This window comes from Typopeltis vanoorti, chromosome 23 (genome assembly GCF_054136105.1).
Source record: "Typopeltis vanoorti isolate ZY-2024b chromosome 23, IOZ_Tvanoo_1.0, whole genome shotgun sequence".
Taxonomy (NCBI): Eukaryota; Metazoa; Arthropoda; class Arachnida; order Uropygi; family Thelyphonidae; genus Typopeltis; species Typopeltis vanoorti.
In genome coordinates this window covers 17652437-17670889 of record NC_143571.1, presented here as the reverse complement: position 1 = coordinate 17670889, position 18453 = coordinate 17652437, and the positions used below count along the sequence as shown (strand labels likewise).

At 36.0% G+C, this 18453-nt stretch overlaps 1 protein-coding gene across 1 annotated transcript in view; it reads left to right on the top strand.

Annotated features, from left to right (window-relative positions):
• Hdc (histidine decarboxylase) overlaps positions 1–18453 on the top strand; it is a gene marked incomplete at its 5' end in the record, with an annotated part of 294140 nt that overhangs the window by 20004 nt on the left and 255683 nt on the right. Inside the window, one exon of the mRNA XM_090413242.1 lies at positions 3739–3852. Within this exon, the coding sequence (XP_090269368.1) occupies positions 3739–3852 (114 nt within the window). The remainder of the gene's footprint in view (positions 1–3738; positions 3853–18453) is intronic.

Sequence of the window (18453 nt, the reverse complement as noted above, 5' to 3'; positions counted from 1 at the left end):
ATTCACAATTCTGTCCACTATACAGTATCATATACCTAATACACCCACTGATTGGATTTTACCTTTAACCAACTTTTCCAATACTTTAACAGCCATTTATGATGGTAGTTGTCTCTCCAAAACTCAAGAAATTTATTCTCTTTGTTCCCAGATGCTATATCTCTTCATTCCAATTGCTATTATCATAATTAAAATCTCTCATAATAATAATAATCATCCTCTTATGTGCCAGCTGACTGCTTATACATTTTCTTCTCACTGTCCTCCACATTCTTTCTGAAACCACTGCCACTATTGTCCCTTACATCTCCACCTTGAATGCATAAGTCCTCTGCTATCATCAACAGTACTCTCTTTTTGCCTATCTGTCATCACAAAAAAATAAAAATAAATAAATAAATCATATCTGTCCATCTCTATTCCTGTCAGAATGTCATCCTCATCCAACCACCATCTCACTTATTCTGACAAATTTTGTGTTTTAGTCAGCAACATAAAGAATTTAATCATAGAGTCAACAATGAGTCTGTTCTATGAAAGTCTGCTGTTAATATTTATTATTATATCTATTATTATCTGTTAGTGTAGATGATGAAGACGGAGGGTTGTGGAATAGGTGTCTTCCCGCGATGAGTCCTTGGACTCCTTGGAGGTGCCACGAAATAATAATAATAATAATAATAATCATCATCATCAAAAGACATAATCCTTTCCAGACATACCCAGATACAAAATCCATTGCACTTCTTGCCAGGCTGGTTAATGCTATGAAATCAGAGAAAAAAAAATTGATGTAGTGAAATCCATGTAGTGTAAATCATGTAAGAAAAATCGATCTAACTCCTCATGCCATCTCTCATAACCAGTCTATGAACTTGGCGCAGCAACAGTGTCCTATCTGGAAGATAATTATTATTCCATTTATTATTATTATTATTATTATTATTATTATCTCAGCATCTCCATAGAGTCTAAAGACTAGTTTCATCTCTTTAAACTCAACTCCTCTCCTTAAACTCATACATTCACCAGCTGCTTCTAACAACTCATTCTATTTATTCACCACTCTCCAAACAAAAATATACTTCTTTCTGTTATGCTTATTAACCACACTCTTACTCACCAGATAATAGCTTACTCTCTCTCGTCTCCTGTCATGTGTTGAAAAATTCTCTGTGCATTATTCTATAAAACTCTTTGAGTTACATATGTTTCTATCATTTCCTTTATTTTCTGTTTATTAATCATATCCCCTCCAACACTTCCTTATCCCTGGTTAACTTAGATGATCAAATCTGAGATATATGATCCAGGTGTTGATCATATCAAAGCCTTATAAAGGATAATAATAACCTATTTTTCTCGCCTTGTCATTGTGTTTTTCAACTTTCAAGTGATCCTATCAGCTATTTTTCCAATTTTTGATAAGTCTTCTGAACTTCAAATCCCTGTTCACCACTCCTACTGCCACATCCATCCTCAGAATTAATAGTCTCATCAATTTCTTGTAGAATAGACCTTTTAATGTAAGCACAACTTATAATCTTTCTAGGCTAAAGTGTATAAAGTTACATTTTGCCACTTTCAACTGGCAAGCATTATCCTTTACCTGCAATATCAGTCTATTCAAATCATCTTATTGAATCTCTACATTACCTTTATTTACTATTGCCCTCTCAGTTCAGCATCATCAGCAGGCAAGCAATCGATGTTTTCTCTCAGATCATTCCATTAATGCCCAAATTAAACAGTGATACATCACTGGTCCTGTCTTCCATTGATTCTTTATCATCATATAACTACACTTGGATACTTATTTGTCAATTATCCATTTATCCATATTACCATCTTCATAGCAATCCCTATTCTCCAAGTAACATATTTCCATTTGGTATCCTGTCAAATGCCTTTGCAAGTTCAGCAGTATTGCAGTGTAGCAATTTCCCAAATCTAACTCATCTGTTACTTCATTATAAAAGGTGAGAGTGAGTAAATCACTGCATGACCTATCCTTTACAGAATCATAGAGTATCATACTCCTGTTCACTCATTCCTGAATCTTGGAATCAACCAACTTTTCTGATACTATAACTACCACTCCTGAGATACTGAGTGACATATAACTTGCTGCCCTCTTTCTATGAGCCTCAGTTGTATAACAGACCCATCTTGCTCTCTCTCTCTCTCTCTCTAACCTTTGATAGCAGGGCAAGAAAGAGAGAGGAAAAAGGCTACTGCTAAGACTTGGCCTAAATTAAACCACATATGAAAGGTACTGCCAATTCCCTTCCACTTTCTAATTAATTCTGTGGTGTATTTAATATTTTTTAATATCAAGAGCACTTCCAGTTCAACTCATGCTCAATAAATTCCTGTTATGGCCAATTCTTTATTTCCATATGAATGATACATCCTCACAAAGTGATCACTCAGTAATTTAACTTTCTGCTGCTATCATCTTTGCCACCATCTGTACTCATTACCTTTACTCACCACATCGTGAAAAGCCTATTTGGGATTTCCTGTGGTCTGCTAGGCTAATTTCCTCTCATAATCCAATTTTATCTTCCTTATCATACTGATCACTTTTTCAATCCTGTACTTTGTAGTGTTCATGAGCTTGCTGGTTACATTTCTACTTATATTCATTCTATAGTATTTTCTTTTTTTGGAGTGCCTACTTAATGATGCAACTTATCCATTTAACTTCCACTTAATTTGTCCTTCTGACTCCGGATTGGCAGTCTGACTGCTTCATCAAAAACTTTGACTATTTCCCTTGTGGAGAAATAACCAAACGTGTTCGTTTTGACCATTGATAAAATAAACATTTTTGTACTATCTTCCCTTGCAGTTCTTTTGCAGTGACACAAGCTGGCTAGGTTTGTCACAATCACTGGATCTTAGGTTGTGCTCTATAGTTCCCCAGGCCTAATTAGCTACCCAGATCAAGACTACATAGTCATTCTCTCTCTCTCCAGTTGAAAGCAGAGTGGTTAGACATAAATTGTCTGATACTGTTATTAGATACAGCACTCTCAAACCACAGATCCCTACCTCACATGCTCTTTTCGAAAATTATCACTCAACTAATTTGCTGAAGAATGCCATCAACATCTGAGATTTCATTCTCCCAACAAGGCCTGTTGGGAGAATGAAACCAGTGACTATATATTTTATCCTCTGTCTCATACCAGATAGTCTCAAATGCACTGTTTTTCACAGCCCTACTCTTATCCTCCTGCAGAGCTTCTTTTGCTGGTTGCAACTCTTTTGTTATTAATAGTACCCTCTTATTAGATCATGTTTTTTCTGTCTTACCTAAAAATACAATATTCCTTACATTCTATTCATGTAACTATTTTGACAATTAACAGTGTTAACAGTCTCCATGTCTTTTAACTTTTCAACACATAGAATTATCAATGACTAAATCCTTTCTCCTTTAGAACATAACTATATATATCATAATTGAGATACATAAGCTGGTGGAAAAGTAACTTCCAGTAAATTTAACCTATAAGAATCTACAAATGAGATTCTTATAGGTTAAATTGTATATTGGGGGGGGGGGGACAAAAAAGAATAAGAAATCAAACCTAATTTCTTATGCAGAAACATGGAATTTAAGGTGATATAGTAGAAAGAGTAATAGTAATATAATGCTTCATGCAGTGAGAATTTTGTTTTCATGAATCTTTGGTAATAATAATAGCAGTTTTATTTTTCATTACCCAGGTAACTCACTGGCAGAGTCCTTATATGCATGCCTATTTTCCAGCACTGAACTCCCCAGCTTCTTTACTAGGTGATATGCTTGCTAATACCATTGCATGTTTAGGATTCACATGGGTAAGTTGTCTGAACAGATGCTCATTGTTTCACAGAATTATTAAAGTCATTTAATAATTTTTCCCTTACACAGATTAAATAAAGAATTATATATATATCAGTGGGGTCGTGTGCTCATTTCGGTTGGGTATGCTGTTGTGTGGGTTATGCAACCTGCTCTACAAATTTCACGTCAATTTGACTGTATGCATGGGCGTGCACCAGCAGAAAATTTTCCAGGGGGGAAGCAATGCTTGGAGACAAATAATTACATCAATAAATTTTTATAATTATTGATTTAATTAAATAATTACATCAATAAACAACTTTTAGCTTTTTTTTATGTAATTATTTGTCAATGTAAGCTATAAATACATTGTTTTCATTTTGCATCGATTTTAATGATCTTTAATTCTTGGAAAAAAAAAAGTATTCAGAATTAATAGTTTTTAGCAAAATTTCATATATTAAAAAATTGCCCGGCATATTTTATTAAAAATCAACTAATTAATTAATCCTAAATTAAATTATTTCAGTTTAAAAGCAAAAAAAATCATAAAACTAACAAGTAAAATAATATTAAATTACATACACTTATCTTTTAAAAATGTATTTTTTTGTTTAAATTTGTTTCACTATAAATTTATAATTCACACTTCACTCAGTAACTCACAAGACACAGAGTGAAAACTAACCGGTCACTGTTCACAAATCAGAAAAAGATGAACCAAAAACAAGAACACGTGTTTTATTGCTTCAATAAAACATGTATTCCAAAACATTACATATCTCAATCAATTTTACAATTATAATTTGTGGAATTTTTTAATAATCGATCCCAGGGAGAAGTGCCACGCCCCCCCCACGGACGCCCATGACTGTGTGATTGCATTTTATCGATGTATGAAGTGTTGAGAGGGCATAGCACATCACTGCTCATCTTAATTGGTCCAATGCAATTAATTGCAGGATAACTTTGAATACTTCTGCATATAGAGTGGGGGAACAATCTGTTTTAGGATTTATTAGAAAACAACAATGCAGGAGAATGCTATATTTGGTTGGTATATTTGAAATACTCAAAGATGAAAATATGACAACTATCATTTATAAGACGTGAGAATAGGAAAGAATAAGTGCGAGTAGAAACACTTTCATTAAGGTAAAGAATAATTAATCTTATAAATTGCTGGGTAGAGCGAATAGCACGATCCTATAAATTCTAAACATGAATAAGTGAATTTATGATGGCATAAAAAAAAACTTATGAAGAGAGAGAGAGAGTATTGCAGGAATAAATATGATTTGATGGAGCAGCAAATCATCTTGTAAAATTTGTTGCACATGTTATGTGTATTTCTCTGGTTTGTGTATATTTCGCTCCATTTCCCAAGAATTTTATTTTGTTTACTGAGACTCAGTATACATAACATCCGATCATTATCGGAATTATCCACACTTTCAGGAATCCTAAATTCATTAGTTTTTTTTTTTTTTAGTATATCAGCAGTTCTTTTGTCTTATCAGTCTTACATATGCTGGTATTTTGTTGTAGATCAACAACTTATAATACACAGAATATTCATTTTTATTCAGGAATAGATATTTTTTACTGTCTGTTGTTTCCGAAGACTAAAATAAAAATGTCTCTATATACCGTTAAAAATCTTTGCAACCTCAACAGATGCTATAGTGCACAAGCAAAAGAATAAACAATTAGCATTTTTCTCCTAACATCCACTTTCAACTTTTCAGTTCCAGAAAACATGCATAACAACTGTTTGTAATATACATTGGAAATTTGAAAGTGGATGTTAGGAGAAAAATGCTAATTGTTTTTTCTTTTCTTGTGCAGTATAGCATCTGTTGAGGTTGCAAAGTGTTTTTTAACAGTATATAGAGACATTTTTATTCTAGTCTTTAGAAACAACAGACAGTAAAAAATATCTATTCCTGAATAAAAATGAATATTATGTGTATTATTACGTTGATCTACAAAAAAATACCAGCATATATGTGAGATTGATAAGACAGAAGAACTGCTGATACTAAAAAAAAAAAAAAGAAACTACTAATGAATTTAGGATTCCCAAAAGTGTCGATAATTCCAATAATGATCGGATGTTATGTACGAGGTGGTATCAAAAACTTTCGAGACTAGTTTTGTAATACAAAACTAGTCTGCACGCACAGTCACAGGGAGCACCGACCTTCATAAGTCAGTGTGCCAAAAGATACCGTCCTGTGTACATCAGGAGCTGTGCAACTAGTGCTATTCTGACCACATGCATTACCATGTCTGCGATTTCATCATGAACATGTGGCAAATCTGTCATAGAGACATTTGACATGATTCGGCAAGTTTATGGCAATGCTGCAATGAGTCATTTGAGATGTTTTGAGTGGCATGCTCACTTCAAGCGTGGAAGAACATTACTGGAAGATGATGAGAGATCAGGAAGACCTTTAACAAGCTCAACCCCCAAAAACGTTGAAACCATTCGGCAACTTGTGCATGCGGATCATTGGAGAACTCTCCACAACATTGCTGCCATTGTCCGTATGCCATACAGAACAGTCCAGGCAATCCTCATGTGTGACTCGAACATGCGCCGTGTTGCTGTCAAGTTTGTCCCTAGGCTGCTGACCCTGGAGCAGAAGGAACACCCCGTGAAGTCTGCCAAAAACTCATCTTCCTGAAGTCCTCATCTTCGGGAAGAGGGGAAGTCCTCTTCTCGAAGATGAAGATCCAGCTGAAAGGTTGCCGTTTTTACACCATTGTGGAGATTGCTATGCAAGGGGACTATTTTGAAAGTGATATATATAAATAGATAAATAAAGTAATTTCTCGTAAACAGAGCTAGTCTCAAAACTTTTTGATACGACCTCGTATACTGAGTCTGAGTAAACAAAATAAAATTCTTGGAAAATGGAGCGAAATATACACAAACCAGAGAAATACACATAACATGTGCAACAAATTTTATGAGATGATTTGCTGCTCCATCAAACCATATTTATTCCTGCAGTACTCTCTCTCTCTCTCTCTCCATAAGTTTTTTTTTTTTCATAAATTCACTTATTCGTGTTTAGAATTTATAGGATTGTGCTATTCGCTCTACCCAGCAACTTATAAGATTAATTATTCTTTACCTTAATGAAAGTGTTTCTACTCACACTTATTCTTTCCTATTCTCACATGTCTTATAAATGATAGTTGTCATATTTTCATCTTTCAGTATTTCAAATATACCAACCAAATATAGCATTCTCCTTCATTGTTGTTTTCTAATAAATCTTAAAACAGATTGTTCCCCACTCTACGCAGAAGTATTCAAAGTTATTCTGCAATTAATTGCATTGGACCAATTAAGAATAGCGCTGATAAGTTATGCTCTCTCAAAACTTTCATACATTGATAAAATGCAATCACACGGTCATGGGCGTCTGCAGGTGGAGGGGAAACGGGGCACTTCCCCCAAGGATCGATTAAAAATTCCAGAAATGATAAAATCATAAAATTGATTGAGATATGTAATTTTACACTCTCGACCCTGAGAATGCTTTGTCTGTCTTAAAATTTTATTACGGGTTGACCTGTTTTGGCCCACGGCTGGGTAGCCATAGAACATGTGTTTTATTACAGCAATAAAATGCATGTTCCTGTTTTCGGTTCATCTTTTTCTGGTTTGTGAACAGTGATTGGTTGGTTTGCCCTCTGTGTCTAGTGAGTTACAGAGTGAAGGGTGAATTGTAAATTTATAGTGTAGATAATTTAAATATTATTTTACTTGTTAGTTTTATGATTTCATTTTGCTTTTAAACTGAAATAATTTAATTTAGGATTAATTAATTAGTTGATTTTTAATAAAATATGCCGGGCAATTTTTTTTATATATGAAATTGTGCTAAAAACTATTAATTCTGAATGCCTTTCTTTTTTTCCCCAAGAATTAAAGATCATTAAAATCGATACAAAATGAAAATAATGGATTTATAGTTTACATCGATAAATAATTACATTAAAAAATGCTAAAAGACATTTATTGATGCAATTATTTAATTAAATCAATAATTATAAAAATTTATTGATGTAATTATTTGTCTCCAAACTCCCCCCCCCCCCCCCCGAAAATGTTCTGTGGACGCACACTCATGCATACAGTCAAATTGACGTGAAATTTGTAACGCGGGTTGCATAACCCAAATGGCAGCACACCCAACCGAAATGAGCATGCGATACCACTGATGTGTGTGTGTGTGTGTGTGTGTGTGTGCATATTAAATGCAATATAATTATAAATGCAAGGTGTTGCTTGCATTTATTGTTATTTATTATCACTTATTGCTTGGATTAGATATTAATAAGGCTGCAGGAATGGATGATATATCACCTCGTATTTTTAAATACCATAACGACACAATAATGGAGCAGTGTCTCAGAAAAGAAAGGTAAATAATGGCATGCCTCACAGTTCTGTTCTGCAGACCTGCAGACACAGATACACAAACACACACTATCTTGGTCTCCAAGAAACTTGGTTAGTATAACTGCTAGCACTATATAAATCTGCTCAAACTTGGAATACTGCTTCACACATTTTTTGTTTATTATTATTATTATTATTATTTCAGTAACATCTCCATGAAGTCTATTGACTCCATGGAGGTGTTACAAATCTGCAAATCAGATTTCCCTTCTTGGGTTGATGTACGCCTATAGCCAAAATTGTGAAAACAACACAAAGGCTTCTGGGAATGATGCAGAGGACACTGGCATGTAGAAGTAGGGAGATTCTTGTTCCGTTATATAAGGCTTTGATTAGGCCACACATGGATTATTGTGCCCAGATTTGGTCACCTGGTTTTCAGAAGATGAAGAGATGTTGGAGAGGGTCCAAAGGCAACTGACTAAGGTAGTTTCTGACCTCTGCAATGTTGAGTATGAGGAAAGATTGACAAGATGTAATTTGCAGAGTCTGGTGGACAGGAGGAAGAGGGGAGATATGGTAGAGACCTACAAGTTGGTAAGGGGTTGTTATAGGATCAATGTTGGAGTAGTTCTACAGAAAATAGTGGGAGAGCAGGGGAGAACCAGAGGTCATCCCTGGAAACTGTATAAAGAAGGTGTGAGTAGGGGGGGTGAGAGGCAGGTTTTTTTCATTCAGAGTTGTGAATGATTGGAATGCCTCGCCTGAGAGTGTGGTGTCTGCAAGGAGTTTGAGTGTGTTTAAGACAGGTATGATGAGCTGTGTGTGTGATAAAGGGACTTCCCAGATGAATCTTTGACTCCATGAGGTCTTGGTCATAATAATAATAATAAATTATCAAGAGTAAGCAGAAGTAAAGTGAGAATCTCTCTTGTGGGAGATGAAACAGGACTCTATTCTGGTAGCATTGAGGTTCATAAGGTTATCCTTGCTCCACTGAAGAACAGAAAATAGATCAGAGTTTAGGTTATTGGTTATGGAAACTCTTGGGAATTTCAATGATTGTGCATTACAGGTGTGTCGAATGAAGAAGACCAATGGAGAGCACTTGCATCAGCATAGTTGTGGATTCACCTTAGTTTCCATGACTTAGATCCAAAGATGGGTAGTGATAACTGGAAGATCAATTGTGGAAATAAGAGGTGAAATCCATATTGCTGGTTGCCTGTTAACTGGTGGACCTCAAAATGATGACAAAGTTGGCTATTGATGACTTCCTTTATGATTTTTGAGTTAGAGTAACCAGATGCTTTGCTTGCAGATTTTTATCACATGGGCTTATTTCTCTGTAGAATCGATGCCAATTGAGCAGGAAGGAATGAAAAGGTAATATAGGATAGTTCTGGAGCATTGTTAGCTCACTGAAAATAATGCTGTTGGGACCAGATGCTTATTTATGTCTAAGCTATTCAGGATTCATCTGATTTCTTCCTGACAGAAGATGAAAAGAGGCATACAGCAAACAGTTCTTGGTGAAGTTTAGTGGTATTTTGCCTTGGTCATTAATACAAGAGTTGGAGGAGGAAAATGATGCCAGCTGGTAAGCCTTGTTCAGATGGTGTTACTGTAGTATCATGTGGATGTGAAAAGAGGTGGAAAGGGCAAATGTTTTGCCTAGTGGCCTTGGTAAGGGATGAAAATCAAGTGTTGTGTGAACAGGAAGACCGGTTTTCATGTTTAGCTCTTTCAAAATCAGATTTGGATTTGTTGTTGTTGGTTTTTAGCAATTGTTGTGATCTGCAGGTGGTTGCATATGATGCTAGAAATTTGTTCTCAGAGGCCATTTGTGTGAATATGCCAAACTTTTTCTGAGCTGTATTAACCACGCTGCCGGCCAAGATGTCTGTAGACATCAAGTTTATAATGGATGCGAAGTGCATATTAAAATTATAATATCATTGATATTACATTGAAATATATGATGGATACGAAGCGTATGATGATATGTATTTGATCCATAATGGCCGGTGAGGTGGTTAACACAATTGTTGGCTATTTGATCTGAAATTCAGCTTCTATCTCTAATCTATATTTTGAAACTGAATATGTGAAGACTGGCATTTGCATTCAGATTTTATCTTTTGACAGATATCCTATTAAAAAAAATAAATAAAAATATATAAATATAGTATCAGATATAATAATAATAACAAGAATAATAAGAATAATACAGCTATACCTTATCTACATATATTACTTGAAAAAAAGGAAGAGAGTTCAACATTATTATTGTTTCTTAGTCATTTAGTGAACATGATTTTGCAGTATTTGATAAAATGTAATATGTTAGTATTGCAGAAGCAGTGCAAAGTTCTACAAGAAGAAAATAAATTAAATTAAAGATACCAAGGAATTATATTCTTGTTTAATCCTTTATCCAAGTGTAGGCAAACAAAGTTTGCACGTGAAGTATTTTCACGACTAAACTACTTGTATATAGTGGCTAATGACTTCACATTAATTGCCTAGTATCCCATAACGCAATATTATTATTATTACTTGACACCTCCAGCGAGTCCAAGGACTCATCGAGGAAGGGCACCCACTCTACAACTGTCTGTCTCCACCATTCAGTCCACCAACTACAGCAAGCTGCATCATCTACACCAATGCCATTTACTGTCCACCACTACCACTAGTATTTTTCACAGACAATCACAAACATCCATGCCCATGGCAAGATTCAAACCCTCAGCCTTTGAGAGCAAATATGCTAACCACTTGGCCAACCAGGCCAGCATATTATACACATCCTTTTGGGTGTGCATAATATTATGCATTATGGGATGGTTCACTTTCAACAAGGAGAAAAGGACTTCAGTGTGGCCTCAAGCATTGGTCATTTCCACAAACATGTTTTGATGAAACTGGTTTAAAGTAAATTCATTGGCAGTATAAAGCCAACTTATGAGTAAGTGTGTCAGTTAGATGAATAGTCCATATGAGCTCTACTAGAATAGTGTACTGTTCATCTAACTGAAAAACCTGCATCTAATTTGTAATTGCAGTGTTCATAAAGTATCTCTTGAAATACACATTCTTTGGAATAGGTGTTTGTGTTTTGGTTTTTTGGCACAGCACTGATAATTTAATAATTGTGAGTATTGATAAAATATCAACTCTCATCTTTGATGTCTTCAGATTGGTTAGGAAAAAAGTATGCCAATCTAAACACATCAAGGATTTGGAGAATGGAAAGAAACACAAAATAGGACTGTCAGCACATATATCTGAAACCAAACTTCAAGTATTATGGCAACAAACTAAAATGCTCCACATAGATTCCAGATTTTTCTCAAGAGCATTCAAGAAATCAGCTGAAATTATCAAACATCCTCAACAGTACAACAAAAAACAAGGGATGACTTTACATCAAGTCTAGTCCTCTCTAATTCGACACAAAAGTTACCAGTATGTTTACATGGTTCACAGACCATGGATGAGCAAACAGTATGATAGCAAATGTATGCTTAAGATTGTTATTCCTGTTTTCAAATATTTCATTATATACGTCACCTATTACAACTTGTTTTTTTCATTTATTCACTCATTTCTCCTGCTGATGTGAACTTTTTATTATACAAAAATCTAACTGAATGCTATATGCTTTACTACAGCTGTAATTTGCACTCTGAAGTTGCTGGTTTGGAATCTTTTTTTATTATTTATTAGTAACTGAGTAAATTATTTATTTATTTATTTATTTTGGTCTTCTGATGTTGTTTAAACCATGAAACACTGTTATGAATTGGTTATGTGGGTTTCAGAGGGATGGAATGTATTGGAAAATATCTAGATGTGATTTCTGGTCTCTGGAATGTTGGTTATGTAGAAACATTTCTGAAATGCAATTTTCAGGGCATCATGGATAAGAGAAGGGAGAATATGATCAGGATATATAAGTTCCTAACAGTTGTTACCAGATAAATGTGGAGGAGATTTTTTATAGGATGGGGGAAATAGGGTTAGAACAAGAGGTCATCTCTCCAGGGATGTATAAAAAAGGGTGTGAGAAGAGGAGTGAAGAAAAAAGCATTATTATTATTACATGACACCTGCAAAGAGCTCCAAGGACTCATGGGAGGTCATTCCACACCACACAACTCGCCATCTATGCTACTTAATCCATCATCTATACACTATGCTATTATTTACCATCTGCATGCTTAACAGTGTTTTTGTCTGTTCATTGCATGCATTCTCTGACAAATTTGCCTACAGATAGGATGAAAAACTCCCGCTACTTGCATATAAGAATAGCTGGCTCACATTTGATTGAAAAAGCCCACATGAAGATTTTACATAAAGAAGCATTTTTTTTTTATATATTAAGAATGGTTGATATGTCGAATGAATTGCTTGAGAATGTAGTGAGTGCAGAAACAGTGAATATGTTTAATGCATGGATTGATGATGTGATTGAAGTGGGACTACCTTTAACTCCATGGCAGTCTGATGATGATGATGATGATATTATTAACAATATGATATTATTAACAATAATATCATATCTCTATGATATTATTGTTAATATATATGTAATATATATATAATATATATTATTGTTAATATATTTCACATAATATCCTTCCATAACTGAAGGATATTATGTGAAAGCATTTATGTCCATCCCTCAAGGAGTTTCTGTGAGTCCAGTGTGGGGTATTACACAATCTGATTGTAATGCAAATCATAATCATGAATATTGTAAAATGTGAAGTATGTTATTTGTATTTGTTAGATATTATCGATAAGTTGTGGATGTTTTGATTTAGAAGATAGCTAAGAGTTGCAACTGAATGTGGAGTTGATGGTGATAATGTTTCAGTGAGAGCACAAGTGCTGGGAATCAGTCTGTAATGTGGAAAACAAGTGCCTTGTCAGAAAGTTAATGCTAAAATTTCACAACCAACTTCAATTTCCAGGAGTTTACAAAATCATCTGCAGCTGCGGTAAACCTTATTATGGACAAACAGGTAAGGCTGTCTCACTACGTCTTTAGGGGCATCATTGTGACATCTACAAGAGAACCTGTGTGAGCGCCCTTTCCAGTCATCTTTTTTTTCTCCGCTAAATTCAACCTAGAAGAGCGCCAACACCAGATAGACTGGAGCCTTATGTCCTCTATCCATAAATGCGGTGACGAACCAGAGAGTCCTATCTTAGAATCAAAAGAAATAGTTCTGGACCCATCACACATGAACAATAATTTATGGTACCGCTTGCCTGACTCTCACAGCGCAACGATTCAATTCTGGCACTTTCAAGCCAGTAGCCACTCACGTATGCCTCACGCTAGATCTGCCACGTGGACACCAGTTCAAATTTGACTGTTACTATTCCCAATTTGTTTTTATATGAGAAGTTCGTGTTTTTTAACTTGTTATTTTTTTTTCAGTTCTTTTGTAGTTATTTACACACCTGAAGAAGTCAGCGTTCTGATGAAACTAGTCATGTTTGATTAAAGTTTTTATTAAACCTTTCTTGGTGTTCCTAGTCAGTATAATTATTATTTTTTAATATGTCTACAAGCCGAGTGAATACAAGCTATATATATATATATATATATATATTTGACACCTCCAAGGAATCCGAAGACTCGTTGCGGGAGGTCACCTACTATACAACTGTCTCCACCCGTACACCGAACCTCTACTATCAATCATCTCCATCAACGCCATCTACTACCCATCACCACAAGAACAACAACTAGTATTTTTTGTCTGTAAATTGCGTGTGTTCTGAAGAGCCGATTTTTCTGTTTGCGGGATGAAAAAACTCGAGTTGCCGGGAGAAAAAAACCCTGCTATGAGAGATCCACACACAAAAGACCTATAGCACACTAGTGCTGTGTGTGTGTGGGGGCAAGAGGAGTAGAAGAAAGGAGGAGTCTCTTCACAGTTTGCTTCAGAGGGTTCTACTCTTTGAGGAAGGCAGAGTGGGGGAAGACTGTTCCAAAGGACAGAAGTAGATGGAATAAAAGAGGAGGCAGTGAAGTTGGTTCTGTGAGTTTTAAAATGGACTGTAAAAGGGTGTTGGTTAGCAGTGGTGCTTATTTTAATGATTTTGGAGGAGAGTGGGGAAATAATAAATGCCAATTCAGCAGAACACTATCCATGAAAGTATCTATAGAAGTGGCACAAGGCAGAAACTGAATATCTATGAGAGGGATTGAAATGGGTCTGTGAGAGAGGGATCACTAATTAGCCTGACTGCCCTCTTCTAGATAGAATCGAGCAATCTTAGAGAGGATTTTGACGCACCACCCCAAATATGGGAGCAATATTCTATGGTTGGGCAGATTTGGGCTTTGTATGGAGTTAGCAGCTGTGAAGATGTGAAGTAGTTTCTTGTGCAAAAATGTACACCAAGTTTTTTTGGTGGCTGCAGAAGCTATAGTTAAAATATGGTTGTGCTAGAAAAGATCAGAGGTGCAAGTCAGCCCAAGAAGAGAAATCTGATTGCATTAAGGGGGAAGGATGCAAGCTCTTTCTTGTGAGAGATCAGACAAAACTGGTTTTGGTAAAAGTCAACCCAACAAACTACTGTTCAATTACTCTCACTTCTGTTCTCTCAAAATTTATGGAGAAGGTGATCAGCAACCAACTCTTGAATCATCTGGAGACATACTAACTTATCAGTGACCAGCAGTTTTAATTCCGCCACTCACGATTTACAGCTGATCTTCTTGCTTTCACTACCCACCTATGGACTCAGGCCTTGGAGAAATTTGGAGAAGCTCACGTGGTTGCCTTCGACATTTCAAAGGCATTTGATCAGGTTTGGCACAGAGGCCTGCTTTGAAGTTCACAAGGTTGTCCTTGCCCCACCTAAAATGGAGTGTACTGTCGTCAGCAAAGCTATGGATAGGATGGGAAGTTTGTGAGAGCAGGTTGTTTATATACAAGAGAGAATGAGTGAAAGAATAGAACCCTCAGGAACTCTTGCATTGGTGGGGAAATCTGAGGAGAGTAAGCCATCCATCATGACACATAGTGAGCGTCCAGTGAGAAAGTTGGCAATCCAATTGCAGAATGGGAAAGGTAGACCATAGGATGGCAGTTTAGTGAGCAGGTCCCTATGCCAAACCTGATCAAAAGCCTTTGAAATGTCAAGGGCAACCATGTGAGCTTCTCCAAATTTCTCCATGGCCTGAGTCCATAGGTGGGTGATGAAAGCAAGAAAATCAGCTGTAGATCGTGAGTAGTGGAATCCATACTGCTGGTCACTGATTACTTGGTATGTCTCCAGATGGTTCAAGAGTTGATTGTTGATGACTTTCTCCATAAATTTTGAGAGAAAGAAGTGAGAGTAATTGAATGATAGTTTGTTGGTTGACTTTTATCACTGTTCTTTGGGATGGGCTGGATGTGGACCTGTTTCCATGTTGTCGGGTAAATGTCAGTTGAATGGGATAGATTGAAGAGGCAATACAGGATAGGTGTTAGTTCTGGGACAGAATTTTTTAACACAATAGGTGGAATACCATCAGGACCAGTGTTGCATAAAGTTGAAGTTACTCTTAGTCCTAGTGAATTTAATAATTTCATTAGGATCATAATCATGCCCAGCAATTCATAATTCATACACTAACCTTCTTGCTTTTTGTTAGTGGGTAACAGTTATTAACTAACATCTTAATATCATAAACAAGCTTGCAATATTATGTTTTACATACACTTAATGACTAGATTCCTATCACATACAGATTTTTTACAAAATGTTATTTTTACTCTTATATATGAATGATTGGAGATTAGTTTACCACTAGTCAAGGCACAAGACAAGGGGACCTAATATCACCATCTTCATCACACATCTGGGAAGAACATTAGATAAGATTAAAGAAGGTGGAGGCATTTCAATAAATGGCATGAGAATAAACTACCTCTGCTTTGCAGATGACATCGTCCTGATTGAAGAAGACACAGCAAGGCTGGAACGGACATTGCAAACACTATACACAGAAGGAAAAAGATATGGACTAAATGTCAACTTTGAAAAAACTAAAACAATGATATTCGGACAACAGGAGTTACTGAACAGAGTTATGATAGACAGATTTCAACTGGAAAATGTGGAACACTTCACATATCTTGGATGCCACATGATATGATGCATGACTTGGACCCCAAAAAAAGAGATAAAAATTAGAATAGCCAGAGCAACAACTATTTTAAAAGCCATGGACAAAATATGGAGGAGCCGAGCTATAAAGATGCAAACTAAACTGCCCATTATAGAAACCTGTATCTTCAGCAGCATGCTCTATGGATGTGAGGCCTGGGTACTTCTGAGAGAATCTGAAAGGAGTATATTGGCATTTGAGAGGAAGTGCTATAGAAAGATCTTGAGAATAAGCTGGATACAGAAAGCGAACAATGAGGAAATCTACAGACGAATACAACCAAAAGAATACCTGATCCAGAAAATAATCAAAAGGAAACTACATCTATTTGGATATATAAATGAATGATGAGAGAAAACTAAAAACGTTTTTGGTTTTTAGTTTTCTCTTGAAGGAAAGAACAAAAGAGGAAGACCAAACAGAGAATAGGGTTTGAAAGGGAATTTCAAAATGTGGAAAGGAAATTTCAAATGGTGCGAAAACTCTGTACACAAACTGAGTCATCTTGCACGAAATAGAATGCAATGGAAGAATCATCAAGATGACAGCAGACACCTATATTAGTCTATGAATTGTAGTGGAAAATATTCAAGGGGAATGAAATCAAGAGAACATATCAATCCTTGAGGTAGAAATATTCCAGGTAAGATTTCCAAGTAGCTTTTTAGTTGATGATGATGATGATGATGATGATGATATGAATGAGTTATTCACACATAATCCAGAATAAGGGAGAGGAATTGGTGGTGCAGATAGCATCAGCCTAGCCAAAAATTATTGGGATCACTGAGATGTGGTTAACAGAAGAGGATATAATAACAGGAATAGAAGTCGCTGGGTACAGCATTTTTCGGTAGGATAGGAGGGGAAAGCGTAGTGGTGGAGTACTGCTTATGATGAGTGATGACCTATGTACTCTACTAAGAGTGGAAGCTTTGGAAGGAAGTGAGACAAATGATTTTGAGAGCATATGGTGTGATGTAGAGGTAGGCAAGACAGGATATTTAGTGGGGTGTTGCTACAGACCCAGGAGTACAGAGGATTGGGACCAGAAAATGTTTAGACAGTTGAGTTTGGCAAGTGCAAGAAGAAGAATGATTGTTATGGGAGATTTTAATTACAGTAGTATAAACTGGGGAGAGGAAGATGCATGTAGCAATAGGGGAATGGAATATCTAGAATTCTTGAGGGACAAATGTCTTAGGTAACATGTAACAGAGGGAACAAGAGGTTCAAGAGTTTTGGATTTGGTTATAGCATCAGAAGAGTTGATAATAACTGAGATGACATCTCTCTCCCACCAGTTGGAGAGAGTGACCATATGGTTTTGACTTGGAAAATGAATAGACATGCAGGAGTATCAAAGAGACAGGAACTTATGTGGAATTATAAAGCAGGTGATTATAATAGTCTTAGACATCAACTTGGGGAAGTTTCATGGAGGGAGAAATTGGAAGGCCGGAATATCATTAGGGCGTGGGAAATTGTGAAAGAATATTTGTTAGCAGCAATGGTAAATTGTATACCACGAGTGAAGAAGAGCACACAATTTGGAGTAAAGTGGATGACAAACAATATTAAACAGGAATTGCATGCGAAAAAGAGGCTGTGGAAGAGATATATAAGGAGACAGGTGAAGAGAAGATGCATAAAGAATATAAGACACAGGCCAGAAGAGTGACTAGTGTGGTAAGGAAAGTGAAACTGGAATATGAGAGGAGATTGGCCCTAAGCTCCAAAGAAAATCCTACAGAATTTTTTAGCTATGTGGCCAGTAGGAGGAGAAATGACTGTGGAAGAATGATATTGCGGGATAAAAATGGGAATAGAGTGACTGATGCAGAGGACACAGTGGAATTGTTCAATGAACACTTTATTGGAGTATTTCATTTTAGAGGAGTCAGTTTTAATGCTAGAGGGATAGGGCTGGTTCGAGGTTTAGAGATACAGGAGGAGAGTGTGTTTCAGATACTGAGTACTCTGGATGTCAGTAAAGCTTTGGGA